The 27,209-nt window shown below is 39.7% G+C and overlaps 11 protein-coding genes across 11 annotated transcripts; 5 read left to right on the top strand and 6 right to left on the bottom strand.

Moving 5' to 3' along the window:
* Nucleotides 1-1,147: 1,147 nt before the first annotated feature.
* On the top strand, nucleotides 1,148-6,031 carry JH06_1864 (hypothetical protein; the record flags this gene model as incomplete). The annotated part of the gene is made up of 5 exons (XM_014673437.1): nucleotides 1,148-1,371; nucleotides 1,403-1,515; nucleotides 1,548-1,812; nucleotides 1,843-2,720; nucleotides 2,751-6,031. 5 exons carry the CDS (start codon nucleotides 1,148-1,150, stop codon nucleotides 6,029-6,031), a joined length of 4,761 nt encoding a protein of 1,586 aa, XP_014528923.1.
* A 2,804-nt stretch (nucleotides 6,032-8,835) lies between these two features.
* Nucleotides 8,836-10,044, bottom strand: JH06_3576 (hypothetical protein; the record flags this gene model as incomplete). Its single annotated transcript, XM_014673450.1, has 2 exons — nucleotides 8,836-9,582; nucleotides 9,613-10,044. The coding sequence occupies 2 exons, from the start codon at nucleotides 10,042-10,044 to the stop codon at nucleotides 8,836-8,838; spliced, it is 1,179 nt and encodes a 392-aa protein (XP_014528936.1).
* Nucleotides 10,045-10,255: 211 nt separating this feature from the next.
* On the bottom strand, nucleotides 10,256-10,960 carry JH06_3577 (hypothetical protein; the record flags this gene model as incomplete). The annotated part of the gene is made up of 5 exons (XM_014673451.1): nucleotides 10,256-10,308; nucleotides 10,339-10,604; nucleotides 10,635-10,722; nucleotides 10,753-10,877; nucleotides 10,908-10,960. 5 exons carry the CDS (start codon nucleotides 10,958-10,960, stop codon nucleotides 10,256-10,258), a joined length of 585 nt encoding a protein of 194 aa, XP_014528937.1.
* A 246-nt stretch (nucleotides 10,961-11,206) lies between these two features.
* Nucleotides 11,207-11,473, bottom strand: JH06_3578 (actin-related protein; the record flags this gene model as incomplete). Its single annotated transcript, XM_014673452.1, has 2 exons — nucleotides 11,207-11,365; nucleotides 11,396-11,473. The coding sequence occupies 2 exons, from the start codon at nucleotides 11,471-11,473 to the stop codon at nucleotides 11,207-11,209; spliced, it is 237 nt and encodes a 78-aa protein (XP_014528938.1).
* Nucleotides 11,474-11,865: 392 nt separating this feature from the next.
* On the bottom strand, nucleotides 11,866-12,773 carry JH06_3579 (actin-related protein; the record flags this gene model as incomplete). The annotated part of the gene is made up of 5 exons (XM_014673453.1): nucleotides 11,866-12,184; nucleotides 12,214-12,340; nucleotides 12,374-12,551; nucleotides 12,584-12,660; nucleotides 12,713-12,773. 5 exons carry the CDS (start codon nucleotides 12,771-12,773, stop codon nucleotides 11,866-11,868), a joined length of 762 nt encoding a protein of 253 aa, XP_014528939.1.
* A 4,385-nt stretch (nucleotides 12,774-17,158) lies between these two features.
* On the bottom strand, nucleotides 17,159-18,621 carry JH06_3580 (CLK protein kinase; the record flags this gene model as incomplete). Its single annotated transcript, XM_014673454.1, has 10 exons — nucleotides 17,159-17,284; nucleotides 17,315-17,491; nucleotides 17,522-17,697; nucleotides 17,727-17,783; nucleotides 17,814-17,910; nucleotides 17,941-18,073; nucleotides 18,104-18,190; nucleotides 18,220-18,328; nucleotides 18,359-18,498; nucleotides 18,530-18,621. The coding sequence occupies 10 exons, from the start codon at nucleotides 18,619-18,621 to the stop codon at nucleotides 17,159-17,161; spliced, it is 1,194 nt and encodes a 397-aa protein (XP_014528940.1).
* Nucleotides 18,622-19,080: 459 nt separating this feature from the next.
* JH06_3581 (CAMK protein kinase) lies at nucleotides 19,081-21,498 on the top strand (the record flags this gene model as incomplete). The annotated part of the gene is made up of 12 exons (XM_014673455.1): nucleotides 19,081-19,134; nucleotides 19,168-19,332; nucleotides 19,363-19,506; nucleotides 19,537-19,682; nucleotides 19,713-19,903; nucleotides 19,934-20,043; nucleotides 20,074-20,516; nucleotides 20,547-20,721; nucleotides 20,753-20,861; nucleotides 20,893-20,955; nucleotides 20,987-21,148; nucleotides 21,179-21,498. 12 exons carry the CDS (start codon nucleotides 19,081-19,083, stop codon nucleotides 21,496-21,498), a joined length of 2,082 nt encoding a protein of 693 aa, XP_014528941.1.
* Nucleotides 21,499-21,675: 177 nt separating this feature from the next.
* On the top strand, nucleotides 21,676-24,023 carry JH06_3582 (hypothetical protein; the record flags this gene model as incomplete). Its single annotated transcript, XM_014673456.1, has 9 exons — nucleotides 21,676-21,698; nucleotides 21,731-21,916; nucleotides 21,950-22,070; nucleotides 22,101-22,223; nucleotides 22,253-22,550; nucleotides 22,581-22,813; nucleotides 22,844-23,020; nucleotides 23,047-23,314; nucleotides 23,344-24,023. 9 exons carry the CDS (start codon nucleotides 21,676-21,678, stop codon nucleotides 24,021-24,023), a joined length of 2,109 nt encoding a protein of 702 aa, XP_014528942.1.
* A 15-nt stretch (nucleotides 24,024-24,038) lies between these two features.
* JH06_3583 (hypothetical protein) lies at nucleotides 24,039-24,319 on the top strand (the record flags this gene model as incomplete). Its single annotated transcript, XM_014673457.1, has 2 exons — nucleotides 24,039-24,119; nucleotides 24,149-24,319. 2 exons carry the CDS (start codon nucleotides 24,039-24,041, stop codon nucleotides 24,317-24,319), a joined length of 252 nt encoding a protein of 83 aa, XP_014528943.1.
* Nucleotides 24,320-24,397: 78 nt separating this feature from the next.
* JH06_3584 (CAMK1 protein kinase) lies at nucleotides 24,398-25,500 on the top strand (the record flags this gene model as incomplete). The annotated part of the gene is given in 5 exon segments (XM_014673458.1): nucleotides 24,398-24,482; nucleotides 24,504-24,842; nucleotides 24,859-24,981; nucleotides 25,012-25,188; nucleotides 25,220-25,500. The coding sequence occupies 5 exon segments, from the start codon at nucleotides 24,398-24,400 to the stop codon at nucleotides 25,498-25,500; spliced, it is 1,005 nt and encodes a 334-aa protein (XP_014528944.1).
* Nucleotides 25,501-25,511: 11 nt separating this feature from the next.
* JH06_5570 (hypothetical protein) lies at nucleotides 25,512-26,633 on the bottom strand (the record flags this gene model as incomplete). Its single annotated transcript, XM_014673459.1, has 2 exons — nucleotides 25,512-26,086; nucleotides 26,342-26,633. The coding sequence occupies 2 exons, from the start codon at nucleotides 26,631-26,633 to the stop codon at nucleotides 25,512-25,514; spliced, it is 867 nt and encodes a 288-aa protein (XP_014528945.1).
* Nucleotides 26,634-27,209: the final 576 nt, after the last annotated feature.

Genomic DNA, 27,209 nt, shown 5'->3' with positions numbered 1-27,209 from the left:
ACAGATTTGTGTTTCTGAGCAGAGTAATCAAGAGGATAATTCAGGTGGCTTAGTCGTTGTTTCTGAAGAAGAACAGCCGAAATCGACACCTTCATTGATGGTCGTTGAGGAGAAGAAAGGGGATTCTTTTTAGTTATTTGTGTTTCTTCTATCAAGTTGATTTCTCAATTCTTTATACTGTTTACGTTAGTTTATAATCAAGAATAGCACCTACGAATAGAGAGACACCGCCTAGATGATTGTCCAATAGAAAACTCTAAACTGGAGAATTCAACGGTTTGTGAAGTTTACTCTAATTATTCTTTTTTAAAATGAGAACTGTGACAGAAAAGATGCTGTCTATGTCAGGATGTAGGTCCAAGGTCTGTAGACAGTGTCACCGAACCAAACCGCTTCGAGCATTTCTAAGCAAAAATAACGAAGGAATTTGTATTATTTGCAGTGTATGTAGAGAAAACCAAATGAAAAGGTACTATGGTATTTAGTTTTCCGTAATCTATTATATGTAGAAAAGAAGCTGCGGATGCAAAGAGCTGGAGTGGGTCGATGCTACCAGACACTACAGTGTTCTGGGGTTCAGCGACCCCTTCCTACAAACTATCTTCCTTTGGTTCCTTCCAGTGTTATGTCTTTTAGTTCAAACCTATCTGCTGGATTGAAACCCGTACCGTCATTTACTGATTCCCTTCCCTTTCCATGCGCGAGATGGATTGCCGTTAAGCAATTCTGTTCAGACTGTATTTCTGATCAAGTTTACGTAGCTAAGTTGTTGTATCATCCATCAAGTCATCAGTGGATGAATCAACGAAATTGCCAGATATTGAACAGTCCAGATAGAAAGGTTCAAACAGACTTGAGTCCTGTCTGGACTGGTTTTTCCGATGTTGAAGAGCGAGGATAGAACTGTTAGGTAATTTCATTTCCCATCATTGTTTGTTAGACTATACATTCGGATTGCAGACGATTTCTTTATGGCGTTATAATTGTGACATATATCTTGGCTATTTCGATGGTGACAGAGAAACGCCCTTTTGTGTTTTGTTCATTCTCACAGTGTCAAAAACAATCTTTGGTCAAATTGGATTTGCAAAGCTTGTTGTACATGAAGTGTTTCACCCTTTTATTTCTATTTTGTAGGATTCGGTGCATGTTCTTAGTGCTAGTGACAGTCTTAACATGTGATCCTGATGAGTTTCCTTACTGGCTTACAATTGTTTACAGCGATAATGTAGCATCGCAATCAGTGACTGTATATGAAGCGAAGACAGGTATTCGCAAATATGATTTCAATGGATATGGAAAAGATAACACTGTCTCTTCAAATCAAATATGTTTAAAGTCTTCTCTTTATACCATTGTTGCTCGAGATGGGTTTGTGAATAATGAGTGTGTTTATCGATAGTCTGAGGGCCAGCTGGTCGGATGGTTCGTTTTTTATTGTTTCGATGATCGAGTCGTTTGAGATCTTTCGTGGAACTTGTGACTCTGCTGGTGAGCGTGAGTTTAGCTTTTTTCGTAAGCAGTCAGCTTTCTTTTCTCACCCCTAGCATCCATAGTGGTACCTTCGAAGAGTACATGGCTCTTTCATGATGGGCTTCTGGAAGATTCTTGGTACTTGCCATCATACAATGATTCAGACTGGCAAAGAGAGTTATATGGGAATTTTCCTCCTTTTGTGGATAATCGGTATTATCGTCTCCAAACCAATCTATCGTGTGAAGCGCTCCAGCACTCTAGTACTATCATGTTTGCCCTCCATGGCCAGAATTACTCTTCCCTCTATCTAAATGGTAATCAAGTTTATAAATCACTGTAGTTTCTATGGTTAGAATTGACTTCTAGTAATACTTATGTTCCTTCAACTGAATCCAATGGATTCTTTCTCTACAGTATTTCTCGTACTCATGTGTTACCTTCTTGTTCAGATCCAACAGTTTCACTCACTCTTGCTGTTGTATCAACAAGTCTTATAACCGAAATGATACCAGATGAATTTGATCTCACAGTCTATCTTATTCCTGATGGAAGTTCTCGTACTATTGAATGTTGTATCACTTCACGGCATTGGAAGGACTTCTTTAGTAATCCACTCTCCTTTGCAACGGATAGTAATCGACTTACATATTGGAGAGTGAAAGGACGCTATGCAGATTTTACCATGACGTTTAATGCTTATCATTATGAATATGTAAATGCATACCAGATCACTTGTGGAACCTATCCCAATAACTACCCTACTTCATGGATCGTTAAGGGATGTATCAAAGGAGAGAATGATCTCTGGTCTTGTGATATTCTTGATGAGCGGAATAATGTGAGTTGGGATGGTCCTATCACGATGCGAGAGTATTCAATGAATACTCTACAGAAGTCATATCAACGCTATGCTATTGACTTGCGTGCTTCTGATACCAATTCTGAGTTATGGGTTAATGAAATCGCCTTTGTCTCACGAGCTGAGAATCCTTCTACAACTCTCGAATATTCTTCTTCTCTTCTCTCTATCTATGTGAATCTGGATGATGTATTTCTGGAACCTTCGTCGGGATATACAGAGTTTTCTATTGACCCTGATTTACCCCATGGATTGAAGCTTGATTCGACATCTGGCTTATTGTGGGGTCGTGCCATGGAGACAACCGAGACAGAGTATACAATCACAGCAAAGCATAGAATTACAGGTGAGGATGCGAGTACTATACTGACGATACAAGTTTCAAGTGGGAATAAAATGAGAGTATAATTGATAGAATGTGCTTATCCCAATCGAATTCTGGATATCGAATGGGTGTCATATCAGATGAGTGCCTCTGAAGAGTGGCAACTTCTGGATAGTCAACAAAAGGTGATCGCATCAGATCATGGTCAGGAATGTGGAGAATACACTGTAACCAAGACGCGACACTTCTGTTTAGCTCCTGAAATCTATACCTTTCAGCAGCGAGTGGTGGATCGCAAGACCAATCAATATGGAGGTCATGTTACTATGCGAGCAAGGGTTTCAACTTCCTACAATGATGGATCGTTTGCTCTTCCTCTCTTCTCACAAAGTTATAAGGGATGTTCAGAGGAGTGGAGTACAGGTACAGGACTAAGTGATTGCTCAGCACAGACTATTTCCTTGTCGTATCTTATGGATCGAGATGCTTGGTGGAGAGCTTCAGATGACCGTGTGCCTCCTTCTTGGACAGAACCAGGATATGATGATTCGTGGTGGGATTTCCTCCCACTCTCTAGTCTTTATGCTGCCTATCGGATCCGAGGTCAATTTGTGGTATCAGATCTATCGCAGCTTGAAGCTGTTGAAATTGTGGTTACAAATGCATTACGTTTCAGTATCTATGTGAATGGAAACGGTTTTGGTGAAGTATCCATTGAATATATGGAAGTCACCCATTCTATGCGAGTAGCAGCTGATATGTTGGTTGAAGGAATAAATACTCTTGCTGTTCGCATATCTCGCCAAATTTGGGATAAACATTTCGTTCCTCTCGTGATTGTTGTTCAACCTATCTTCACCTCATCTCCTTACTGGACTCCAGGAGAGAAAGAACTCACTGCTTCTCATACTTGTTGGGGGTATTCTGTCTCTTCCTTGATGGATGGGAATGTGAATTCTGATTGGAAAGGTGAGTATGCAAGTGGTGAAGTCTCTGTCCGAGCCTCCTTTTCTCCCATCATGAGTCAGATGATTCGAGGCTACTGCCTCACTAGTAGTTCTGCCTCGGCTCTCTTTGATCCTGAGCAGTGGCAAGTACGAATCCGAAGTCTGGACTGGCGATGGACAAGTGTAGCAACTGTGACTCGAACTCGTTTCTCATCACGGGGTCAACGAAGATGCTTTCCGCTATTCCTCCCATCACTCGGATATGTGGCTTCAGGGATAGAAATTGTTTTCACAGGAGAGGTTACTCAAAGTGCTGTTCAGCTGAGTGAACTCTCCATTCTCACCTTTTCCTTCACCCAGTCTCCTCTTCCACCACTTTCATATGGAACTCCAACGGTCGATGTGGTCACAGATGTGATGTTCCCAGCACTGGGTCTTCCTTCTCCTCTCTACACCAACTTTGTCTTATTGTCTCCTCTTCCCAATGGGTTATACCTTGACTCAGCAGATGGTGATATCTGGGGGAAAGTATCTGAGCCATTTGACTCGGTAGTTGTGGAGATCGGTGCAGAGAGCTATCAAGGGAAGGCCAAGACTACATTGACTCTTGTGTCTAAGTCGTGTGAGAACCCTTTCTCTTTAGTGACAATTCAATTGAATGGTTTGGAAGACCTTTCCTTCTTTCTCTCGTTTGTTATTGTCAATGCTGACCAGAATGTGGTGGCTTCAGAGTTCATCCCTCCTTCCACTTCACCGATTCCGACTGTTTTTACTTATTGCTTGCGATCTGAAGACTATACGCTTCGGTTTACCGATAAGAGTAATGCTGGCTTCCTTCGGGCCACCTTCTCCATTTTCTCTGATGGTGTACTCTTGCACACAGGCTTTTTCAATGCAGGATTCTCGAACCATGTTGTTAACTTCTTTGCTGGCTCTCTTCTCCCACCGTTATCCACCCTCTGGTACTATCAACTGGATAACACAGAACCTCCTTCACGATGGTACGCAAGTATTGATCCTGTTCATGAAGAATGGGAAGTAACCACTCCTGGATCGTTTCCTGAACCACTAGGACGAGCTCAATATTTCAAAACTGTAATGGATGTGAGTTCCATTCTTTCGTCTCTTCAGAAGTATAGTGCTTATGTGATTGAGATACGAGTTCGAGGAGGAGCGATCGTATATGTGAATGGAGAAGAGGTACTACGCCATCAGATGCCTGAAGGGCGTGTAACGAAGGATACTCTGCCTCTCTCCTCGTTCCCTGAGCCATCAATTGTCACTGCTTCTGTGAGTATTCAGTTTAATCCCTTCACCAAGGATGTGATTGTGATTGCTGCCGAATTGCATGATACCACAGTTCAGTCTATAAGTACGTTTCAGATGGGTGTTCGCCTCTTGCGAGATGGATCAATGTGTAACATTCATGGTAAGATCACAGTGAACAAGCCAGATAGTTCAGTGAATAATCCCGAACAACTGATTGATGGAAAGTACTACAATAAGATGGTCATTAATGACAGTTGTGAAGATATTGAGGTGATATTGGATATGGAACATCGTGAGTATCATTATGTGACTGAGTTGTGTCTCTTCACTGCCAATACTGCAGGCGAGTATCCTCATACGTTGGCATTAGATGGAGGTGTACAGACAGTAAATACAACTTGGACATCCTTATACTCAACAGAGGTGGATTTCCAGCGTGTAGCTTATGGTCAGTATGCTTGTTTCCGTCTCTTCAATGAGCAATCGTTCAGTTTGTTCCGTCTTCATTTTGCTGATTGTGAGCATAAAAATCAGTTGGAGATTGCTGAGATTGAATTCTATTCAAATCGCTTGGATGGGTTCTGTGAGGATGACACTGCGAATCGAACTCCGAGTGGTGAGTGGAAGAATATGGGGTGCTCCGATTTATACATTGGAAGATATTTACGTTTCTGCGAAAATGGGACATGGTCACAGACGATCGATAATTGTGTTCCAAAAGCTCCGATTGCTTTTAAGTATAAGGCTTCAGTGTTCTATGTGACACGACGGGATATAATTGAATTAACTCCGTCTGTTGTAGGTGCAGAAATCGTATTTGAGACCTCGATTATTCCCCAGGGCTTGTTCTTTGATAACGATACAGGAACATTTGTAGGTGTATATAATGGAGATGATTTACGGGTGAATGTGACTGTCATAGCTAAGAATATTGGTGGATTTCAGTCTACAACCTTCACTCTGGTGGTGGTAAACAACAATGAAGAGTTGATTGTGATGGTTGCTTTTTTGGCGGCTGCTTGTCTGATTGGAGCTGTTGTTTATATTTCTGTGCTGCTGAGTACGAGTAACAGTGAGAAAGTAAAAAAAGAGGCGGAGAGATCGCATCTTCATACCAAACAGCTTCCAGAGAAGATGCTCCCATTATTGGTGTAATATTTGTACAATAATCCTTTAGCAGCTTGTTTGAGAGAAAACAACCTTAGAATACATGGTCTTCGAGTTCTTTCGATCTCTTCTGTTCATAATTCTATCCATAAATTTAGAATAAAGGGTCCGACTAACACATCTTCATTCAACTCCTTGCACAAGCTGATAATACGACTGCAACTTTCCATTAATGCTTTACCTGGAGGATATGCTGGATCAGATGTTTGTACCTAGAATGACCAAACAAGTTAAATGCTCACTCTCATTTCAATATTTGTAGCTAAAGGGTGAGGAACACGGTATCCGACAAAGGTAACTTTCGGATCATCTATCATATCCCTGGAAATGAAAAGATACTCTCCAACCCAACATTCTTAAAATATTACCAAGTGTATGGTCTTCTGTCTCGATAATATATTTGCAGGCATTGCTAATTTTCGTTTCTGTTATCTGGGTGACTCTAATCGTTAACACGAATCAATTGCCTATGGCAATGCCATTTCTTACTTTCTCATCCCATAGTCCATTCGGACAGCTAATGACGGATCAGGCTTATTCATCTTAAAGACAATTGTGATTGAAATATAAGGCGGGTCCAAATTGATTCGTTAATGGAATAATAAATATATCAAAAAGGCGATAGAAGTGTTGATTACTAGATGAATCAGCAATCATACCTCTAATAATTCCTATCATTAGTTAAACAATACTGATATTCCTGACACCATAAGATGTGGTCCAGTATTGCCATTGCTCATTTCTTCCATCTTTGAATAATGGTCCTGCAACGGATCAACTTTATATATGATAAACACACTTATGATTCGCTTAGTAACTCTGAAGTATGGTTCCACAAAGAATGATATTATCCAATCAGATTTAAGATATATAAAACATTGTTATCATGTCACAAGATTCAATAATCTCTGAAATCCTTTCAAACCTTTACAGATAGTGACTATTCTATAATACTAGTTCATGTATCTCATCTACGCAAAGATTCGATACAAACATTCTTATTCATCTCTGTTTCGCTACTTCATACCATTCATAGGATAAACTATTGCGTTTAATAACATTCATATGGTTGAAAGACGTTAGATGGACTATTCATCTATTAAGAATTACGAAATTGCACATAGTTAATAAATACAGTAGAATGAACTATATCTGATGAGACAGTTGGACATATGGAATCAAATTATGATAATCATGGATTTCTCATTTAGACTCTAGAGAACACATGTATAGGAGAATAGAGCAGAATTGAAAGTGAACTCGTGATGGACATCAATCCATTTTTAGATCTATCCAGATGGGACCAACAAATTGTTACGATCTATGTATACTTCATAGGTATGGAAAGTACTTGGAGAAGATGTGAACGAAGAAGAGAAACACTATTCCTAGCCAATCAGATTATGCAAATCTAAACAAATGGTGAATGATGACCAGTATCCTGTTTTAGAAATACAGAATGATCCCACTCTCTGGAAGTGTTGACATTACAAAGTCAACTAATTCCAAGGTCTGTAAGCAGTGTGGACGTCGAAAGCAGATAAGTGCCTTTATCAGCAAAAACCAAGCTTATATATGTATAATATGTGATGCTTGTAGGGCTATTCAGGAAAAGCGATCTCGAGGTAAGAGAATGTCAATAACGCTGATTATTAGCACGCCGCATTATAAAAAAGCAAGAGCAATCTTGTTTTAGTGATACGGTTTATGATTCATATTCACCAAAGCACAAGAAGAAGAAAGAGGAATTACCACTTGCAAAGAAGATACAGCAGAGTGGTAATCAATCTGTATTTAATCCAAGTCCTCTAGTAAAACGAGATGACCGGTGTGTTTCTCACGGCCATCACTACAACTCAGTAGTTCCTGTAGCAAATTGGATACATGTTGTTAACTTTAACAACGACAGTAATCCAAAGAGCGTGTTTCTAGCTCGTTGTCTTTTTCATCCGCTTGTGAAGTGTGACTCCAGTAGCTCAGTCACGAAGTATTCTATTTTATATTCTATGAAATGATGGGATCAGATAAAGTTACTGTTCCTCGTAGTTGAGTATCTTTTCTTTGCTTCTGTTTGTTTGATATCTAATTCTATGGATATTTGACTACTGTATTACTATGGATGAGTAAGAATGGAAGTATCGTTGAAGAGGTATAGGATTATTGGTTAGACCCCAAATGATCACCTAGATGGTTGAACAGTGTGTGTTGTATTGTATTGCATATACTATTTTCAAAGACTTTGTACAAACACAACTCTGTGTACTAATGAATAACAACGATCATTCTTATTATTACTGTCACATTATTATCAGTTATACGAAAAGTGCAATGTATGTAGTTCTAAGATGTATCCTAAAACCCTTGAAATATCATAATTGTCATTATCAGTTATCTGTATGTACTGCAGTCAAAACCAATCATTTCACGAAATCGCTGATATGTCACTTTCGAACCAATGCTACATAATTGTTATCAATAATATTATATACAAATGCTAACTCGTTATTACTATTCGTATGATGTATCATTAAATGAGGAATACAATTTCCGACCAATCAGATTCTTAAAAATCGATAATCCATTATTTGGTCTCATTAGGGAATATAGATATCGTAGAGGAAGGAGTCTATCTGTTCATATTGGTCGAAAAACTCTTAACATATCAGGTATTGTAAAAATTGATTTCTATACAATTCCCAGAACATGGTTCCAGTATTCCTCTCCGAGGAATCTATTGTATATTATTATCAAAGGAATATGTGTCCCAATCCAAACATAGTACATAAACGAACTCACATTAAGCCTGTGTAGCCCTTTGCATTCTTCTTGCTCTTTCGACTCTTACGAATTGCAGCATACTTCATCACATTGAGAATCTCCTCGTCCTCACACTTCTTCTCCGAAGGATAAGCAGCCATATCAATCACATTACCAGTAATGCGATCTGTTCCATTGGGTACCAGCAACACCGTAAACTTGTAGTGAACCGCTACAGAACCATCACGGGTATAGATCACAGGATACTCCTCCAACAGATTGTGATTCACACACTCCATGATACCCATACGAGCAGTCTTGTCATCCAGAGCTCTATTCCTCACATCCTTCCTCAGAACATACCTGCTTGAGAAGGGGAACACCGGGAAACGAGTATCGATCTCCGAAATCACCGAACGAGCAGCTTTCATCTTCAACAGATAAGTCTCCTCCACATTACGACGGAACACAGTAGTACGTGTACCTACAGCACGTGTCTTACCATCTCCTTTAGTCAAGGCAATATCCACCTGATACACCTCGTTTGGCTCAAAGGTACATTCATCCACACGATCGGTCTCATGGTTGCAAGTGAGGATCACCTTGTTACCATCAATCACAAAACGTTTCATTTGATGCATCAGAATACCCTGCAACATGTTTACATCATAGGCCTTGCAGATCTTGTTCAAAGCCTCTGTCACTTGGGTATTCTTATTGCCAGGCTTAATCATACGCTGACACACCTCACCCATGAGATAGGCAGCAGCCATCAAGTCATTCTACATGTAATTCTTTCATTCCTAACCAACAATCTCGGTCTTCTTAGCCTCATCCATCGACTCGGAAGGAATCACGACAGTATTGGCAGCAAGGGCAATGTAACCATCAATGTGACAACCAAGATCTACTTTCACCACATCACCAGCCTCCAATGTCTTCGAGTCGCTAGCAAAAGGAGAATAGTTGCAAACAATGTCATTAACCGAAATGCAGGTAGGGAAAGCGATTCCCTTCTCAATATCCTTGTTCTTGAAAATCTCGGCACACTGCTTCTCAATAAGAAGATCTCCAAATGCGCAGATATCCGAAACCAGCTTTCCAGCAACACACTGAGAAAGAACTCCCTGAAGTGCCTTATTCACGATGTCAGCAGCTGTCTTGTATTTCAACACCACAGCAGGGTTAGAAAGGTCGGTAATCTCTTCCTCCTCCGAATAACTCTCGTTTTCATGGTCAGACATCTTCAAACTACACTTCACTACAAATTGGAGTTTGTACCTTATTCTCTTAACAATAATATGACTCTTACTGGTTAGGAATGAAGACGGGAATAACGGGAATTTTATAATCAGAACAGATTCACAACAAACAATCCAATCAATAAAAGAAACAGCTTATTCATTCTTTGTCTTGCGTGCATCCACCCACTACACTATCAAAGTAATTTACTACTTATACATATTTCTTTCTTTGGTACATCATATTCTTGATCATATAGGGGCCAACTATGCATCAAACGAAGAGAAAGAACAAACGAGGGACATAAAGGAACAACCAGAAGAGCGAGACTCCATAATAGTTAAAAGCAAAGTTCCAAGGGTTTGGAAGTGACATAGAGAAGATATGACTCGACTTGACGAACGGAAGACTCGCAAGAATCACAAGGATCTCACCGGTGATACCAGTAGGATACAAAATGTAGAAGAGGTTGTATCGGAGGAAAAGAAGCCATGTGGGCATCGGAATATTCAATGTCTTGACGATGTAGAAGAGATACCGAGGAACCTCCACTAGAGACCAACTAGTCATCACATGAACGAATAAATAACACCTTAAAACCATTAACTTGATGCCAAAAGACTGTTGAGCAGCTTCACTGATATTTGCATATCCCCAAAGAATCATAATACGAGAAAATACTATAATCAGTATAAATAGTCAAAAATCACCTTGAAGAGTTGTAGTTAAGACAGGAGAACGGACAATTCTAAGCATGGAATGAATAATCTCCAAAATGGCCATAGTCTGGACATATTTCAGAGGCATCTCAATAGTCTTCCAGAAATCCATCGCCCTACTTGTCAAGTCAATGCTGAAAACATACGGGGACGTATAGTATTTATACTGAAGGAACCATAGATACATCCAACCACACATACAAACGGTATTGTAACAGATCAAGTAAACTAGCCGTTTAGAGAACTACTGAAGATATTACGTTTTGAAACAGAAAGACCTTCTTTTGCCATCTTCAAATCAATGGAAATATTAGTGAAGCAAGACTCAAAAGTGATGACGTAAGACCCTCAATAACGATCCAATTGGTGTTTCATTGTGATATTAAATCTGATACAATATTAGATTTCACCGTTAAACTGAAAACAAACAAGCAAGCGAGGATAGTTAAGGACACTTGCGCTCCACTGCCTCCGTTCCACATTCGGCATATTCAGTAGCTGTAACAATAAATTCAGGGAACGAACCCAACGAAGCAAGGATACTAGCTCCAAGATAAGGTCCCGTTCGGATTTCTCCTTCTGGAAGAGGAGCAAGACGTGCAGCCTAGAATTTATCATTTCATAAGAAGGTCACTCCATTGGACATCACCTTCAACTCACGATCTAACCGTTTCGCTAGACCATTCATTCCAGAAACTCCTCCACTAAGCATCACTGCAGAAGCTATATCACGATTTGTCTCGGTGCTACTCGTCGTCAATCTACCTAAGAAGTAGAAATCTTAACATACTGATTTGCAACTAGCAATGGTAGTGACTGTAGAGAAGGATCATTCAGAGCCGTAGGATAAAACAATAATTCTGGAATCGTACTCCGTTCTGCTCCTATGGATAGCTATCACTTATCCGAACCCACTAAACAAACTGTTCGTCCATCTGGAAGAGTGAATTGTTGCGGTACTACTGAAACATCAGATTGCATATACGGGTTTTCTGAGACACTGGATCTACAGATAATGTCACACATACATTTCAACAGCTTTTCATTCATCTCACGACCAATGGAGTTAAATAACTGTACTTTTCCTGACGAAGACAGACTAGTCTAGTTATCATCGGATCTCAGTATGCCAACAATCCCTCTAGGAAAGATAGAACGAGCCTTCTCCTCCTTCTGACTCTCCAGAAACGGAGCCAGACACTTATCAATATACAGATCACGGAGACGAGCACCTCCAAACCGTTGAAATGACACATTTTCCCGTGATACGAATCCATCTATTACACCACAACACCGGATTAACTCCTCTCCCAAATCAACAACCATACCCATGGTACGACCGCGAGAAAAGCATGTAAGAGCAGCATCTTTGTACATCATCAATCCTGGAACCTTAAACTTTTCAAACAACAACTCCGCAAACCTAGAGTTGGAAACAAATCAAATTCAAACTTTTCACGTCTCGACCGTTTTGCAAATGGTGGTTCGACGACAAGGACAGGATTGTCATCAGTTTTCACACATAACCAATCCTCCATTGCATGAAAGATCATCCGTTCTACTCCTTCCCAACTGCGAACTATATTTCAGATCGATTTGTATGCATCCATACTATTGAAATCCTTCACAAGAGGAGTTACTTCCACATCCTTGTATCTATACATATATTCTGTTACCCAATGAAACCTCCATGGCTTAGATTCTCCAACAATCACTGCTGTCTGAGATTCTGGCGATGATCGTTTCCCACTTGGCTTTTGATAATTTACAATATTTGAAGGTAGAGATAACTTGGAGTCAATTCAACTGTATACTTCAATACCTGAGAAGACTCATCTCCAGCAAAACCAAATCGAGACTCATATGTTCCAATATCAATAATGATGACGTTTGATTTATCTGAAATTCAACGAATGAAAACAATTCCACGATCAGACTTATTCATCACAACAAACAATGAACACCTGAACTTCGGTTGTATAATCAAAGTGGATATTTGGAACAACAGACATTAGAAATTTGAGGAAGAGAAAGAGATATTGATCAGGTCGCATCTATAGTTCATTTAAACGATGCAACCTTACAGTGTTTCCATTCTCTTCCATTGTGGATATCATATGACTCATCGTTGACGCATGCATACAAGGGTGGACACTTAGACATGTATGATCCACTAGTCCAAAAGGATGCGGATCTAAGGTCACTGTCCGCAATACATAGTCCTCATCCACATCCTTCATCATATCTTCCGAAGATAAGTACATGCCATCCTACAATTCATCTTCATCAATGAATATACGTCTCTGTAACCACAGAAATACACATGAGGGGTCTGATAGTACGGATCATACACAATAGATACGTCATAATATGTGGTATTAACAATGGCTTTGTTCTTCTCTATGGAAATAGATTCGGATGCAGGCGCGACAATAATCTCTTCTTCACACTCATTATCTTGTTTCTTCTGCTCTCTAGTAGTTATGGATATATCCTGTGAATACTCTGTGACAAGCCATTCGCCATCCATTGTATCATCATCCTTCATACTTTGCGAACTGTGACTGCATACAACTATGGTAATAGCAGTGAGATATATGAACCTCGTTTACATACCAGATATTGTTTATTTGGTGGAAGATACTCCTTACAATGGTCAGCATCACTGCTCATCCATTCCCATGTTGGACACTTGGCAGTAAGGTTGTCACCAGCCTCTACAAATTGGGCAGGTGTTAGTCGTCCTCGGATCTGCTTTACTCCAATCTTAGGTCTACGGAGGGTTGTCACTGTACTTCTCCATAGTTCCCCAATTTGGTGCTTTAGTACATTCATTTTGACGCATCCAAAAGGGATTCTTCGCCTGCGAAAGTGAAGGGATAACAAACATGGATTCAATCAACAAGCTTCAATAATGGATTAGTATCACTCAAAACGTCTACAAGCGGTTTCTTTTGCTTTACTTGTTTCGCCAGCATTAGCATGTATTCCTGACAGTCGTGTTGAAGACATGGATTCACCGCGTATGGAGGCATAGGATCAAAAATAACACTAACAAAAACCGAGAATGTCCTCAGAATCGTGCTTTGTATCATGAAAATGTCCTTATCCTGGTCATCTGTCAGAAAGACAGCAAATTGAAGTACAGCCAATAGAATTGAAATTAAATTACGTGTCTGAACCGGAGATAAGACTTCAGGAGAGAGAGGAGGAGGAACAACGAGTAATTCCTCAGCACGCTCAATAGATGGATAGAAACAATAAAAATTCTTCGTTCGGGAGATAGTAAAGCATAATTGATTCTTAAAAGAGGAAGATCGATACTGTGGTGACTGCATGCAATACTCAAGCAGATTCATACTCCGTTCCAATCTAGAATCATATAGAAAGAAAAATAATACTTATAGACACGATACAAGGATTCGCGACGATTCACAAGCATGTCCTGATCATTCTGTTCCAAACACATAGAAAGAGTCTATAATTCAATAATAGAACAATTTCATACACTCATCTCGCGTTCCATCTCCATCATTGCCGATACTGTTGAATTCACCTTTTCTGGCACCTCTATTATCCGAAGCAGTATGTCCATAGCAGAAATAGAAAGAATCAGGTCAGTATCCGTAGCATCTCGCATTAGCTGTGGAATCGACCACGTTGACAAGGAAGTCTCCTTGAATAAGAGCAAATAACACAGTGAACGAGTCTGTGGATCAAAAGAAGACAGATGAGAGAGAATGAAAGAATTAGATACAACTGAAGGAGAGGCAACAAGGAATGCTTGTAGGAGTCGGGCGTTGGAGAAGCAGACACTGAGATTTTGATTCAAAGTAGCTTCTTGAATAAGAGTCTTCTCATGACAGTGAATAAGGAACTGAAGTAGAGAGAGAAGAGGTGTGTCGATTGGATTCTGACTCCAATCTCTAATGAGTTGGGTGATATTAGCGGAGACAGATGTAAAAGAAGAGAAAATATGAGGAAAAGCTGATGAAAGAACAGCAAAGGCTGACAAAGAGACAGTTAAAAATCGAATATAATGAGTCTGAATAGCCAGAAGTGTATGTTTGATAAGTGAACGAATGAAAATACAATCAAGATGATCTGAACCACACAACAGAATCCGACCTGATGATGAATATAGAAGACGAATCAGTGTATGGAGTAGAATGAGCCATTTCTCCTTACCATCATAGGCTAACTCCACATACACAGAAAGCTGGGTACGGAATTGTCCAAGAAGCTCACTGTCTTGTTGAGACCAATCAATCAGTTTCTTATCACAGAGCAATAGCAGGATAACTGCACTCAATCGATGAAGAATATACGAAGAACCAGGCTTCACCAAGTCCATCTCTCTTAGAGCAAATGTTGCCAATAAACTCACATCCTGCTGAGAGAATTGTGTCTGAGGGCGATGAAGAAGGAGAAGGAGAATTCGTAAGGAACACAATGCTGAAGTGGAACCAATCGGAATGCAATGAATAAGATAATGATGAAATGAATGATCCGTATCCAAAATCGATAGGAATTCTGGAATATTTGAATCCTGCCAAGATTTTAATATAGAGAAGATGAAAGTGAGAATTGGAACTCGCCATGCATCAGTGAGATATGATGATTTTAGGATCATACAGGCGTTATCAGCAAGAATAGAATATTGGGATGCATAACAAGCAATTTGACTCAATAGAAATAACCATGCTTTGGCAGTCAATATATCATTCTCCATACACCACATTACTGAAGGCTCTATCTCTCCTAATAAACCCTGATCTATCAATTTGGATAACATGAAATCAGCAGTTGACTCGTCCCGAACCAAAGGAGTCAATGATTGAATGACTGCTGTTCGGAGACAAGGATGAGAATGAAGAATGTGAAAGAGAATATCAGTTACTTCAGGCACAGCACACAGAGAATCAGATGTACTTTCACCTAGTCCACTGAGTAAACTTCCAAAGAGATGAACGAGTGAGAGTGAAGGTGAGACAGAAAGAGTATCAAGGAGAACAGAAAAAGAACAAGGAGAAGAAGTATGTTGATGAAGGCACAATAGGATGTGATAGGTATCTGATTGAGAACGAGAAGCAATACCAAAGAGTAACTCACAGTAGGATTCAAAGAGTTCATGAGTAGAATCGATGGTATTCATGAGAGAATCTAGAATAGGCCAGAGGCACTCAATGGATTCAGCAGTATGACTCATTGCAATAAGACATTGGAGGAAAGTGAGGGAATGAGGCATTGAGAGAGGAATAAGATCAACTAGACATGCTTCAGCTAAACCATAGTCATTAGACTTAAATTCAACTGTCAAAAGTTGAAGAATAGAATCAAACTAGTCCTTCAGATCAATGAGAGACCAATACCTGAATAGTTGAGGTACAGATACTGAGAACGTCATGAACACATGCATTACTATCAGTTAACAATGAATTAACTTTAGAAGAGGCCTTAATGGCATTCACTTTAGAATTAGAATGAAGATCATATAAAAGTGAATGCAGAATAAGGAGTTTGGTGAAAGAGAAAGCAGAAGAGGAAATTGGATTCAACTGAACTGCAATTGAGACAAGATAGGACAAATGAGGGAATGAAATCTAAAATAAAGTAAATAAAATGAAAAGTACTGGAACAAATGACCAGAGATGAAAGAGAATTGCAATCAAGTGTTTTACTTCATTTGTGAGATCGTCCAGAATCATTGAATACTCTTGTTGACATTGAGAGAGAATAAACTGCATTTGGTTCACATCATGCTGGAGAAGATCCAACAAATGAAGATGAAGATAACTTAATAACTGATCCTCTAAGAATGTACCGAGAGCCTTGTTTTGTCCCTATTCGTGATTCCTTGTTGTAGTTGATACCGCATCCTTCACCAATTGATCCAAAATAAAAAGAAAGCGATCGTGTTCACGAAATAGAGATGCTGAGGCGACAGAGAGGGATGAAGTAGAACGTGACAAACCCAAATCGACTCTCTTGAGCACAGAATCCACAGAAACTACATGTTTCAGAGCAACTTCGGAACGAAGACCTAATAAAATACAAAGAGTCTCCACAACGATAGGATCATAAGACTTGGTATCTTTGTTGCAAGAACTTATCTCTGTAAGGAAATTTACCATACCGAATTTCCTGGATGACCTACGAATAAGGAAACTCCAAAACAGAATCACTTTTTCTGTTTCTGACCATAAAATGCATCTACAGGATTCGAAAGAAAGTTGAGAAATACGTCACAGTCTTGAATGCTTGATAAGCAAGATGGACACACCTTTGATTCCTTTTTTGCCTTCAACGTGCTACAATACAAATCAAGAAGAGATATATGCATTGAAGAACGAAATGGCAACAAATGTGTATGAAAACAAAACAGATAAGTGAAGGATCAATTCTCACCAGAGAAAAATGGATGCATCAGTGCTTCAGCAGCAGTAATCCGGAGATTGGGTGCAATCGCCAAACAACTTTTCATCAAGTCATAGAATTGGGGATAGGATGCACCAACGAGTTCCTATACCTTACCAAACCCTAATATCATCACTTTCAATGATTTCTGATTCTTCACATGATCTTGTTCCGTATGATGTAACTCACTCACAATAAAGTGTCCATTAGAATCAAAATATCCTTGCCGCCTCGATGATAGATTGCTAATCATTTTTGCAGGAATCTTTCCAACGATCTTTTCAATCAATGCATAATGCAGCAGATCATCATGCTATTCATAATCCATTCAACTCAATCCAACAGTTTGGAAAAGAAGATCACCAGTAAACAATTCCATAGCAATACAAGCCACTCCCCAAATATCTGACTCTTCATCCCACTCCATACCCATTAAAACCTCAGGGGCACGATATTGACGTGTGTTAATCGTTCCTTTCCTTCGATCGGTTGAATAAGTTGCACTACCGTAATCAATCACTACAATGAATCCTCCTGATCATGCTTACCTGTCACATCTGTTATATCTGGAATCCACAATGATTCTCCAGCATCATTCACAACACCTACACATCAAACACTAATGCCTAAACAACTTATTTCTTTTGCTGGAGTTGTGAATAGAAGGTTCTCTAACTTCAGATCTGTATGTGTCAAACCAAAACTGTGCATGAACTGCATCGCCTCCAACAACTATCAATCAGTGTACAAACGAGTGTTCACATGACGAAGAATAGGTCGAATATATGACATGGGGAAAGGACGGTAATCATTCTCTTTTAGAACATCATATAAACTCTTGCCAAGAATTGGCATTACCATACAGTAATGCCCACTGAATTCAAATTCATCTGTTCTACAAATGAAGAGTGAATACGAACAATACAAGTAGCAACAATGACTAATGTGTTTTGGATCCCGTTTGCCTATATCTGCGGCAATCTCAGCTTCAACTTTGGCGTATCGACAATAGCTAAGTGAAAAAGGAGATGAAGGAGGTACCGAGGAATCGAGCGAACAACCTTCACAGCACACCTTTCATTCGTTTCTATATTCACAACCTCAAATGCTTTAGCAAAAGTGCCGGTTCCCAACTCGCTAAGGATTCTATCTGAAACTAAGAGAAAACAAGAGATCTCACATTTGTTTCCAATGATATCTCCCTTTCCACCAAGAAAGTGACCGATTGAATCATCTCTCTCGCTATCATCGTTATATGACTTATGAGAACTCTTTTGACTATATGAATGACCATCTCGATGTCGACTCATTGCACGATGACTAAAATAAAACAATACAAACCACTCCGAACCGATGTCGATGACCGTATTTGTATGCCTCTCGAGAACGTGACCGAGAGTAGTCCTTGCGACTGTGATGTGTACTGTGATGACTAAAGATCATTATCAGAGAGCGAAAGAGGTACTGAGAAGAAGGTCTATCGTGTCTTGAATGGTAATGATGATGCGACTCACTACAAAATAAATATGATAACATAGCGAAATACGTCCGACTACGATGACTGTGACGATTGGATGAAGATCGGCTTAAATGATGCGACATACCGTTTTCAGCACAAATTGCCACTCAGAAAGCAAACAAATGTAGATACAAAACTAAAGTGAGAAAAAGGGGCAAATTGGGTGGTTGACGAATAATGGCACTTTTGAGGAACAGAATGTATTACAACTGATAGAAGTGACTAAGGCGCTCTTCTTCTATGCGCTTTTGAACTGATCGAGAAAAAGCAAAAGTATCAATAATATCCAATTAATCAGTAATTAAGCATGCAAATAAGGGGCCATATATTCATATAACCCCTAATAGTTGATTTGGAATCTATCATTGTTCTGAGACAAAGAAATGTCATCCAGTTCCAATAGCGAAGTTGTGCTAAGCTTCTTTGCAGAATTCAAGGTTTACCAAATGAACACGAGATCTAAGTTGTAGGCCAATTCGTATAGTCATAGGGAGAAATGCGCTGTTCAGCTAACACGAAGATATATTTTGCTTCTTTCTCTTGATGAGGGACAACAGATTGGGAAATTCCTCATTCCAGATATCTTGAGTGTTAGCCCTACACCTATGGACCATGGATATGGTTTAAAGATTACTGTAGTCATTATCTATGACTTTGACTTGTAGTGCACAAGTGGCTCCTTTTTATTGTTCATTAATGATGAAAACAGCATGAAAGTGTTCAACTCTTATCTGGATGAGATTATGAAAACGTCCCAGCAAGTGCGTTTACGAACCAAGGAAATGATCTTTGCTCGTAACAATGTGGATGTGATTTTCGATGAAGGAACTGATTTTTAGGAAGATTGTGCAGATACTCAGTTTGCAGATATTCTCTCCGGTCTTTTCCAGTGTAAACAACCTGCAGACTTGAAGCATCTTTTGAATCGTGTACAAGAGTATCAGAATAAGATGGATATCTCTATTCTTGCTCTTCAGAAACCATAGTAATCGTAGATCGGGAACTGTGATTGTAGTTATTTGAATTTTGTGGAATGTTTGCGCTACCTTCAAGATGACCTTGTCACCAACAACCTTATGCAGTATGCAATCAGTCTCGTATCTGGGTTTGATGACATTGTTGATGATCCTGTGACTGGAGATGAATTGAAGCCAACAAGAGTGAATATTCGAGAAGTTTTTATCGGAGAGAGTAACATCGGAAAAGGTAATAATCAATGGAATTCCTGATTCTCAGGCAAATATGGTACAGTGTATGTTGGCACGATTCGTGGTAATCCAGAGCGTATTGCTCTGAAGCGTATCAGTAAAGCCAATATGACGGCACTTGATGTAAAGAATGTGATGGTGACTATGCTCCATTGGACTGAGGTATAGAAGGAAGCAGCTATTTTGTACAAGTTACGTCGTCATCCTCATATTGTGGGCCTGCGGTACTTTTGGGAAGATGACCACAATTATTATTTGGTCCAGGATCTGATGAAAGGAGGAGAGTTGTTCAATGCGATCGTCAGCATGCATTCTTTCAGCGAGGCACAGGCGCAGCGTTGTGTACTGACACTTCTATGTACGCTGGATTACTGCCATCAGAGAGGAATCGTTCATCGTGATTTGAAGCCAGAGAACTTGCTGCTAGCAGAACGAGGCAAATTGGAATCAATCCGAATTGCTGATTTTGGCTTAGCAAACCAACTGGATATTTCGAATACTCTCAAATCATATTGTGGAACTCCAGGTTATATCGCTCCTGAAATTGCTATGAACAAACCATATGGTGCTGCAGTGGATATGTGGAGTTTAGGTGTAATAGCCTATATTTTGTAATTCCAAAAGTTGTCACTTATTTGTAGATTATGTGGTTATCATCCATTCCCTCAGAATGATGATAAACGCATGCTGTATAACATCTGCCATGGTATATTCAATTTTGATGGAGAGAGTTGGGCAGACAAGAGTGAAGAATCAAAGAATTTCATCACTCGATTGTTATGTGTAGATCCAACACAGCGTATGACAGCTCATCAAGTAAGATATGATTGAAAGAATGAATTTATAGGCATTAACTCATCACTGGATGATGTTCGAGTCTCAGAGTACAATGAATATGAATCGTGCTGTACAAGAATTAGAACGATTCAATGCTCGAAAGACAGCTCATATGGTGAGTAAGAGATGAGAAAGGAGATGAAACCATAGATACTGCAGCTGTTGCTTCTATGGGCTTACAAGTACTCAACTATGTGGCAATAGCTGATTGTTGTAAGAGGAAGAAGATGAGGGTCATGAATAGTGGTGTTTATGAATCCAACAACATCTCAGAACCCTTTGTTTTCAATGCCTCGTGGTACAATCTTGAGTGTAGACAATATGATTGATTCGGTTGATGGTGTCTGGATTCATGTGTTCAACAATGGATCTGCACAGACCAGTAATATGAAGAATCCAGCTGGAAGTAAGAATAAAAGAATAATATGATCCATAGAGTGGGTTTTAGCAGGAAGAAAGATGGATAATCCTATTTGTGTTCCAGTACAGAAATCAATTTATATGAGCCGATTTAAGAAGGGGAAGACTTTCCACTTAGTAAAGAAATCTCCATCTCGAGATGAACCTATCAAGTATCAGGTACCAGGAGGATTTGCAATGATTGCCGATGAATTAATTGTAAACAGTGAAGGTACGTGGATCCAAATCAATCAGCAAACATTATATCAATTCGATGTAACAATTGAACCGCCTCTGTATGTTTGTGTCATCTTGGGAGAAAATAGTGTGTTGTTTGATAAGATTTATGGTAATTAGATTGTTTGTTGAAAAAGAAAAGATTGGAGGAGAGGGGCATCGATCCCCTTACCTCTCGCATGCTAAGCGAGCGCTCTACCATCTGAGCTACACCCCCTCTTAGTAATATTTCAAAATGACTCAATTTCAATTTCTGTTCTACGGTAGTTTCATCGAATATTCAGAAATCTTGACACGATGCTTTACGGGAAAACTATCGAGTATAGTTTGAATGGATGGAAATGATAGAAAGAACGGAGTTGGTCAAGTTCGAACCAGAGGCAATGCGTGCCTTTGTCAAATACAAACTATTGAAGAAGGTTATTGCGCAGTGCATTGATCGGAGGAAAATATGGAATGATAAAGATCCCGAAAGATTGAGTTCTTCGGATTTGTCTCCTGAAGACATCCAGGAGATGGATGCAAAAGCAATGGCAACGTTTGTTATATGAATGTGGATAGTTATGAATAGATTTGTTGAGGACGTGATTGAGGATGTGATCTCGGTCAATCAATATTATAACAAGAAGTTTCAGACAATTGTGGAGGAGTACGATGCATTGTCAGCCATTGTACTCAATGATATTCGAAGAGTAGAATTCAGAGATTGGTTATTAGGATAGAAACCCAGACTCTTTCAACGAAACCGGCGTGATCCAGAAGTTCTAAAGCGAATCTATAATCTTCTGGGTGAGATGCTTCTCCTTCAGTACTTCAGTTCAACGAATTACATCGGAATCCGAAAGGTATCTTCACTCTCATTTCTTCATCATAGATTATCAAGAAGTTCCGAAAGGTAACAAAAAGTACTGCAGTTGACAATATCATGACAATCATCACCAATTCCTCGCTTCACGATGTGAACGCTCAAAACGAGATGATTCTTCAAATTCAAGAACTCTATTTCCTCCGTTTGGCCGATATGAACACTATCAGCAAACGACGAGGTTGCGCCAAGTATCCTTCTGTTTCTATCGAGATGTTGGAAGCGGAGTCCAAACAGCTCCAAGATCCAGAGAGTATTGCTGAAGTTCGAGAAAACAGTATGAACGATATCATTGCCAAAAATGAAGGTTATTATTGGAATTGGAATTGATAACTAGCTGCTCCTGGAAAAGACACACTGCGTGATGTGTTATTTCGTGGACATCGTGTACTGCGGAGTCGTATTCCTTTACGAATGAATGATGATCGTTTGGATAAGGAATTTGTCGAAGATTCAATGCAAATTCAAATGGCATTTTATGCAATTCCAGCAGAACTCCTAACAAATGGAGAAGGTGAGATTTTAGATTCGCGTGAATTCATTCTTTGGGAAGGATACTTGTTACGTAGAGTAGGGATCAAGATGAGTTTTCATTGATAGTATTCTGCATTGAATCAATGGAAATTACGTTATGTTATTGTAAGTAACAAAAGACTTTGTATTTTTGACACCCAATATGGGGCATTAAAGAAGAATCTTCTCTTTGTTCATGTTCAATCATTATACTCAGGAGAGACGTATCGATATTCCACTTGCGCTATTCTGATTACTGTTCTCGTTACTTGGATAGGATTCATGATTAGGCCTCAAATGAAGCATTCTGGTTTGCATCATCTGATCAAGTAGCTTATAAACAGTTTCTAGCAACTGTAAAGGATCTGTTTGCTTATTTGGTTTTGGATTTTTTCCATGGGAATCGTACCTTAACTCATACTCCTTATTATCACACACATAACACAGAGACTGAATCAGTGTATCGAAGTATGAATTCTCAGCGAGATGGCTCTGTATCAGCAAGAGAAGGAAGAACAACTCGATATGCCTCTGTTACAAATCTCTTCTCATCTCCTGGTAATATTGGAATGATAGATTGACTGTAGAAACATTACATACTGTGTCACCTAAAGGGTCACATTCAGCACGAGAGCTGAGTACAAATTCATCACAAGGAGTATCCGAGGGATCTCAGACGATGAAAGAGAAACCCACTCCTTCTCCTCTGCATGAAGGAGCATGGCTTCCAAAGCTCGAAGAGACAAGTAAACAGATCAAAACTCTATCAGGAGAGATCATGCGACTTATCTACAGTATCTCGAGTGAGTTGGACATTTGGTCTGTGTTACTTCGTCTTGATGCATATCTTACCAGGTCCTGGGAACCTTCAGCAGAACCTGATCAAGATGAAGAGCTGTTACGACGTGAAGCTAGCAAGATCATAGAGTGTATTCAAGAGTCCCAAGCTACGAATGCTGTTCTCTGGACTCCTTTGGTTACATTCTATACCATCACTATCTTCAAATGGAAGTATCCTTCATTAGCAACAATTCTTCAAGGAAAACGGGAGTTTCAACCAACAGAATTAACCCCAACTCATGCAACCATCACAAAGTTATATCGATACGAACGTCAGATTGGTGATGGTCAGTATAGCAGTGTTTGGATTGTAGAATCAAGACAAGATCACCACTTCTATGCTCTGAAGAAGATACCTCACTACTCACTCAATGCTTACGAACGTTCAGCGCTTCAAGTAATCCCTTCATATCTCTGTCATATTTAGAAAGAGGTTTATAACATGATTCTATTACGAGGTCATCAAGCCATTGTCAAATTTTATGGGTATTTTGAGGATGACTATAATCAATACATTGTGATGGTATTCGTATCACCATTCGTTCAGATTAGGAACTGGCTCCAGGAGGACGGCTCTTCGACTATATCAAACAACGCCAACAGTTTACTGAGGGAGATGCTCAAGTCATTGTCAGAGCATTAGTTGGAGCTGTGGGATACTGTCATGCCAATGGTGTCGTTCATCGTGATCTAAAGCCACAGAATATGTTGTTGATGGAGTAAGAGATGACATTGGAATTGATAAAAAGTGGGCAAAAATTGGATTCCATTAAATTAACTGATTTTGGCTTTTCATCGAGGATGGAACATGGAGCCTTGACCACTTCGCTAGGAACTCCTGGCTACACAGCTCCCGAAGTGTTACGAAGCCAACCCTACGACAGCAGTGTAGATATGTGGAGTGTAGGCGTAATCACATATATTCTGTACATTCCAAAAATTCCTATGAATTCTAGACTCTGCGGTTATCCTCCATTTGCTTCAGATAACAATGTTGAGACACTTCGACGTATCTCAAAGGGGGAGTTTCAATTCTATCCAAAAGAATGGAGTAATGTGAGTGAGGATGCGAAGGATTTCATTCGCAAGTTGATCGTAGTGGATCCTACCAAACGAATGACGGCTTTGCAGTGTTTAGAACATCCTTGGCTGAAGAATACCAGTCTAGCAACAGTGAATCTTACTGGAGTGATCCAAGGAATGAAGAGTGTCAAGAAGTGTAAAATCGGGAGATTTTCTGTCATGAGTAGTTGAATTACAAGTAGCGACAAACCGATCGATTGATAAGCGGGAGTTGCGGACTCATTTGTGTCGTTGTCGTGTTGATGTGCCTGTATTGACAACTACAGATCCTTCTTCTGGGAGAGTTGGTATAATTCCTGCAGGTAAGAATAGAATGAGGGAATAAACCATAGGATCTCCTGTAGATGTAGCTCAAGAAATATGGATTGATGGTGTTCAATATGGCTACTTAACAGAGCAGTGTTGCAAGTATTATAAGATACAGAAGGGAGTGTGTGTAATAATTCAGAATGAAGATGAAATGTACTGTATTCATGCATTAACATACTTATACAAGAAGAATACAGAGAGTAAGCGATGAAGTATTGAATTTACTAATAGAGATTGTCAACATTTATTCCTCTCCTTTACCAGATAACACTGTTATTGGACAATTTACTCATCTGGAATTAGTATGTGATACAGAAGTTCATATTGGGGATGTTCGATGGGCTATTGTTCATCATATGATGTATGAACCATTACGTTTATTTGGTGTACCTCAAGCTTGGGTCATATTGAAAGATGGACAGGAAGAATACTTTACTAGACAGCCTGTAGATGAAGAGTTCAAGAAACGTCTTGAAGCCTATCAGGCATCAAATGAAGTTGTTTCAACATAAAGACTTTGTGTTTATTTAAAGAATGACTTTTCTCCTTCGACTGGATAATGTGTCGTATAACAAACAATCCACTTTGTTTCACTATACAAATAACTGTCTTGATACTCCTGAAGAGTCTTTGTAGATCGACCAACATCCGAGAACAACCCAAACACACGCTTTACATCCTCTATACCCACTGTATTCGATTTTCGCTTCCGAGCAGCCAATGATGATGTGATAATCATATTCATTGCATAACGCATCGATGTCTGTCCTGCGATTGTTGTCAGTAATTCCATTGCCTCTTCTGTGATATCCACATCCTCCTCCTCACACCGAATCTTCAGAATCTGACGAATCTCTTTCGGTTCATATGGATCCGTTGGAATGATCAGTAATCGATCTAAGAAGTCCACAGGAATACCATGAGGCGACTGATACTTTGTGCCTCGAATTGTTGTGATCCCTCGATTGGTGGCGAGAATCAGAATTGGAGCCATCTTTGTCTCCAGGGCCCGGTTTAGGAAGGAGAAACATTCCATATCCAGCATATGAGCTTCATCAATGAACAGAACACCACAAGCAATCGTAGCCTTTCCATTGTCTCGCCACTCACTGATCTTCTCATCGATCTGCTCTCGAATCTCCGGTTTAATCTCTCCAGTGTCTCCTGCAAATAACGCTAAGAAGCCTTGCTGACGAGAATTGATCACATCGATATCATGAAGAGACACGGTGTGAACAACCTCTTTTCGCTGCTGTAGCTCGCCTTCAGGACACTGTAAAAACTTTGTCTACAATGATTATTCCTCTTACTTCCTTACATCACCACTCACTGCATCATAATCCTTGCTTCGACTGAACGAACGACCAAGACGAGTGATCTTCCCATTTGCCTTGTCAATAGTGATCACATCACCTGCACTGATCTTCTCTTTCGCAATAGCGTTGATCATCTTTGTTCCCAATTCATACACTGTTTCCATATCTGTTGTCTTCAACGTAATACTTCCAATCTTATCTCCAGTTCCAGAGAGAGAACGCTCGATCTTGATCTCTACGACTTCTCCACAAATGATTTCGCTTTCTTCTTTGATCTTCAATGCAATAGACTTGCGAAATGCTTGTGTAAGTGCCTCGGTTTTACTCATCTCAAGAGAATAGATTTCGCTAGCTGCAAGGGATGTAAATGGAGTATCATTTCCAAGTGATTGGGCTATACCCATTGCAATGGCTGTTTTACCTGTTCCTGGTTCTCCTGCAAGAAGAATCGCTCTTCCTAACGATTCCGGCAGCCTACATTTCATCATCGAGAAAGAAGCACGAAATACCTTCCTAGCACGACACTGACCCACCAAACCCTGGGAAACTTCTCTTGGCTCCAAGCAGTCATCTAATCCAAGTCCACGGATATGAGAATGGGCACCAATTCGCTCAACTCGTGTTATATCCTTGATTTCTTGTGTGCGAGTCTCTACTTCCTAGTTATTATCGATATTCAAACATTTGAAACCATTTTGAGTTTTGCCAAGGTTTTGAATGGCCGCTTTGTTCAATATGGAGTTCGATTGTCTTCACATTCAGAGTTACATTCACTCTGTTACCCTTTTGCTGGTTCCTTATCTCTTCATTCCAACAAACAGTTCAAAAAACACTCTATTCCTCCTTCTCGTCCACCTCAGGAGCCTCTACTCCCTTGCGCGCATAGAACTCATCCAGAATGTCAG

The sequence above is a fragment of the Blastocystis sp. subtype 4 genome, assembly GCF_000743755.1.
Source record: "Blastocystis sp. subtype 4 strain WR1 chromosome Unknown seqid_0041, whole genome shotgun sequence".
In the NCBI taxonomy this organism is placed as follows: Eukaryota; class Bigyra; order Opalinata; family Blastocystidae; genus Blastocystis; species Blastocystis sp. subtype 4.
Note: the sequence above shows the minus strand (reverse complement) of the source record. Positions and strands in the feature narration are given on the sequence as shown.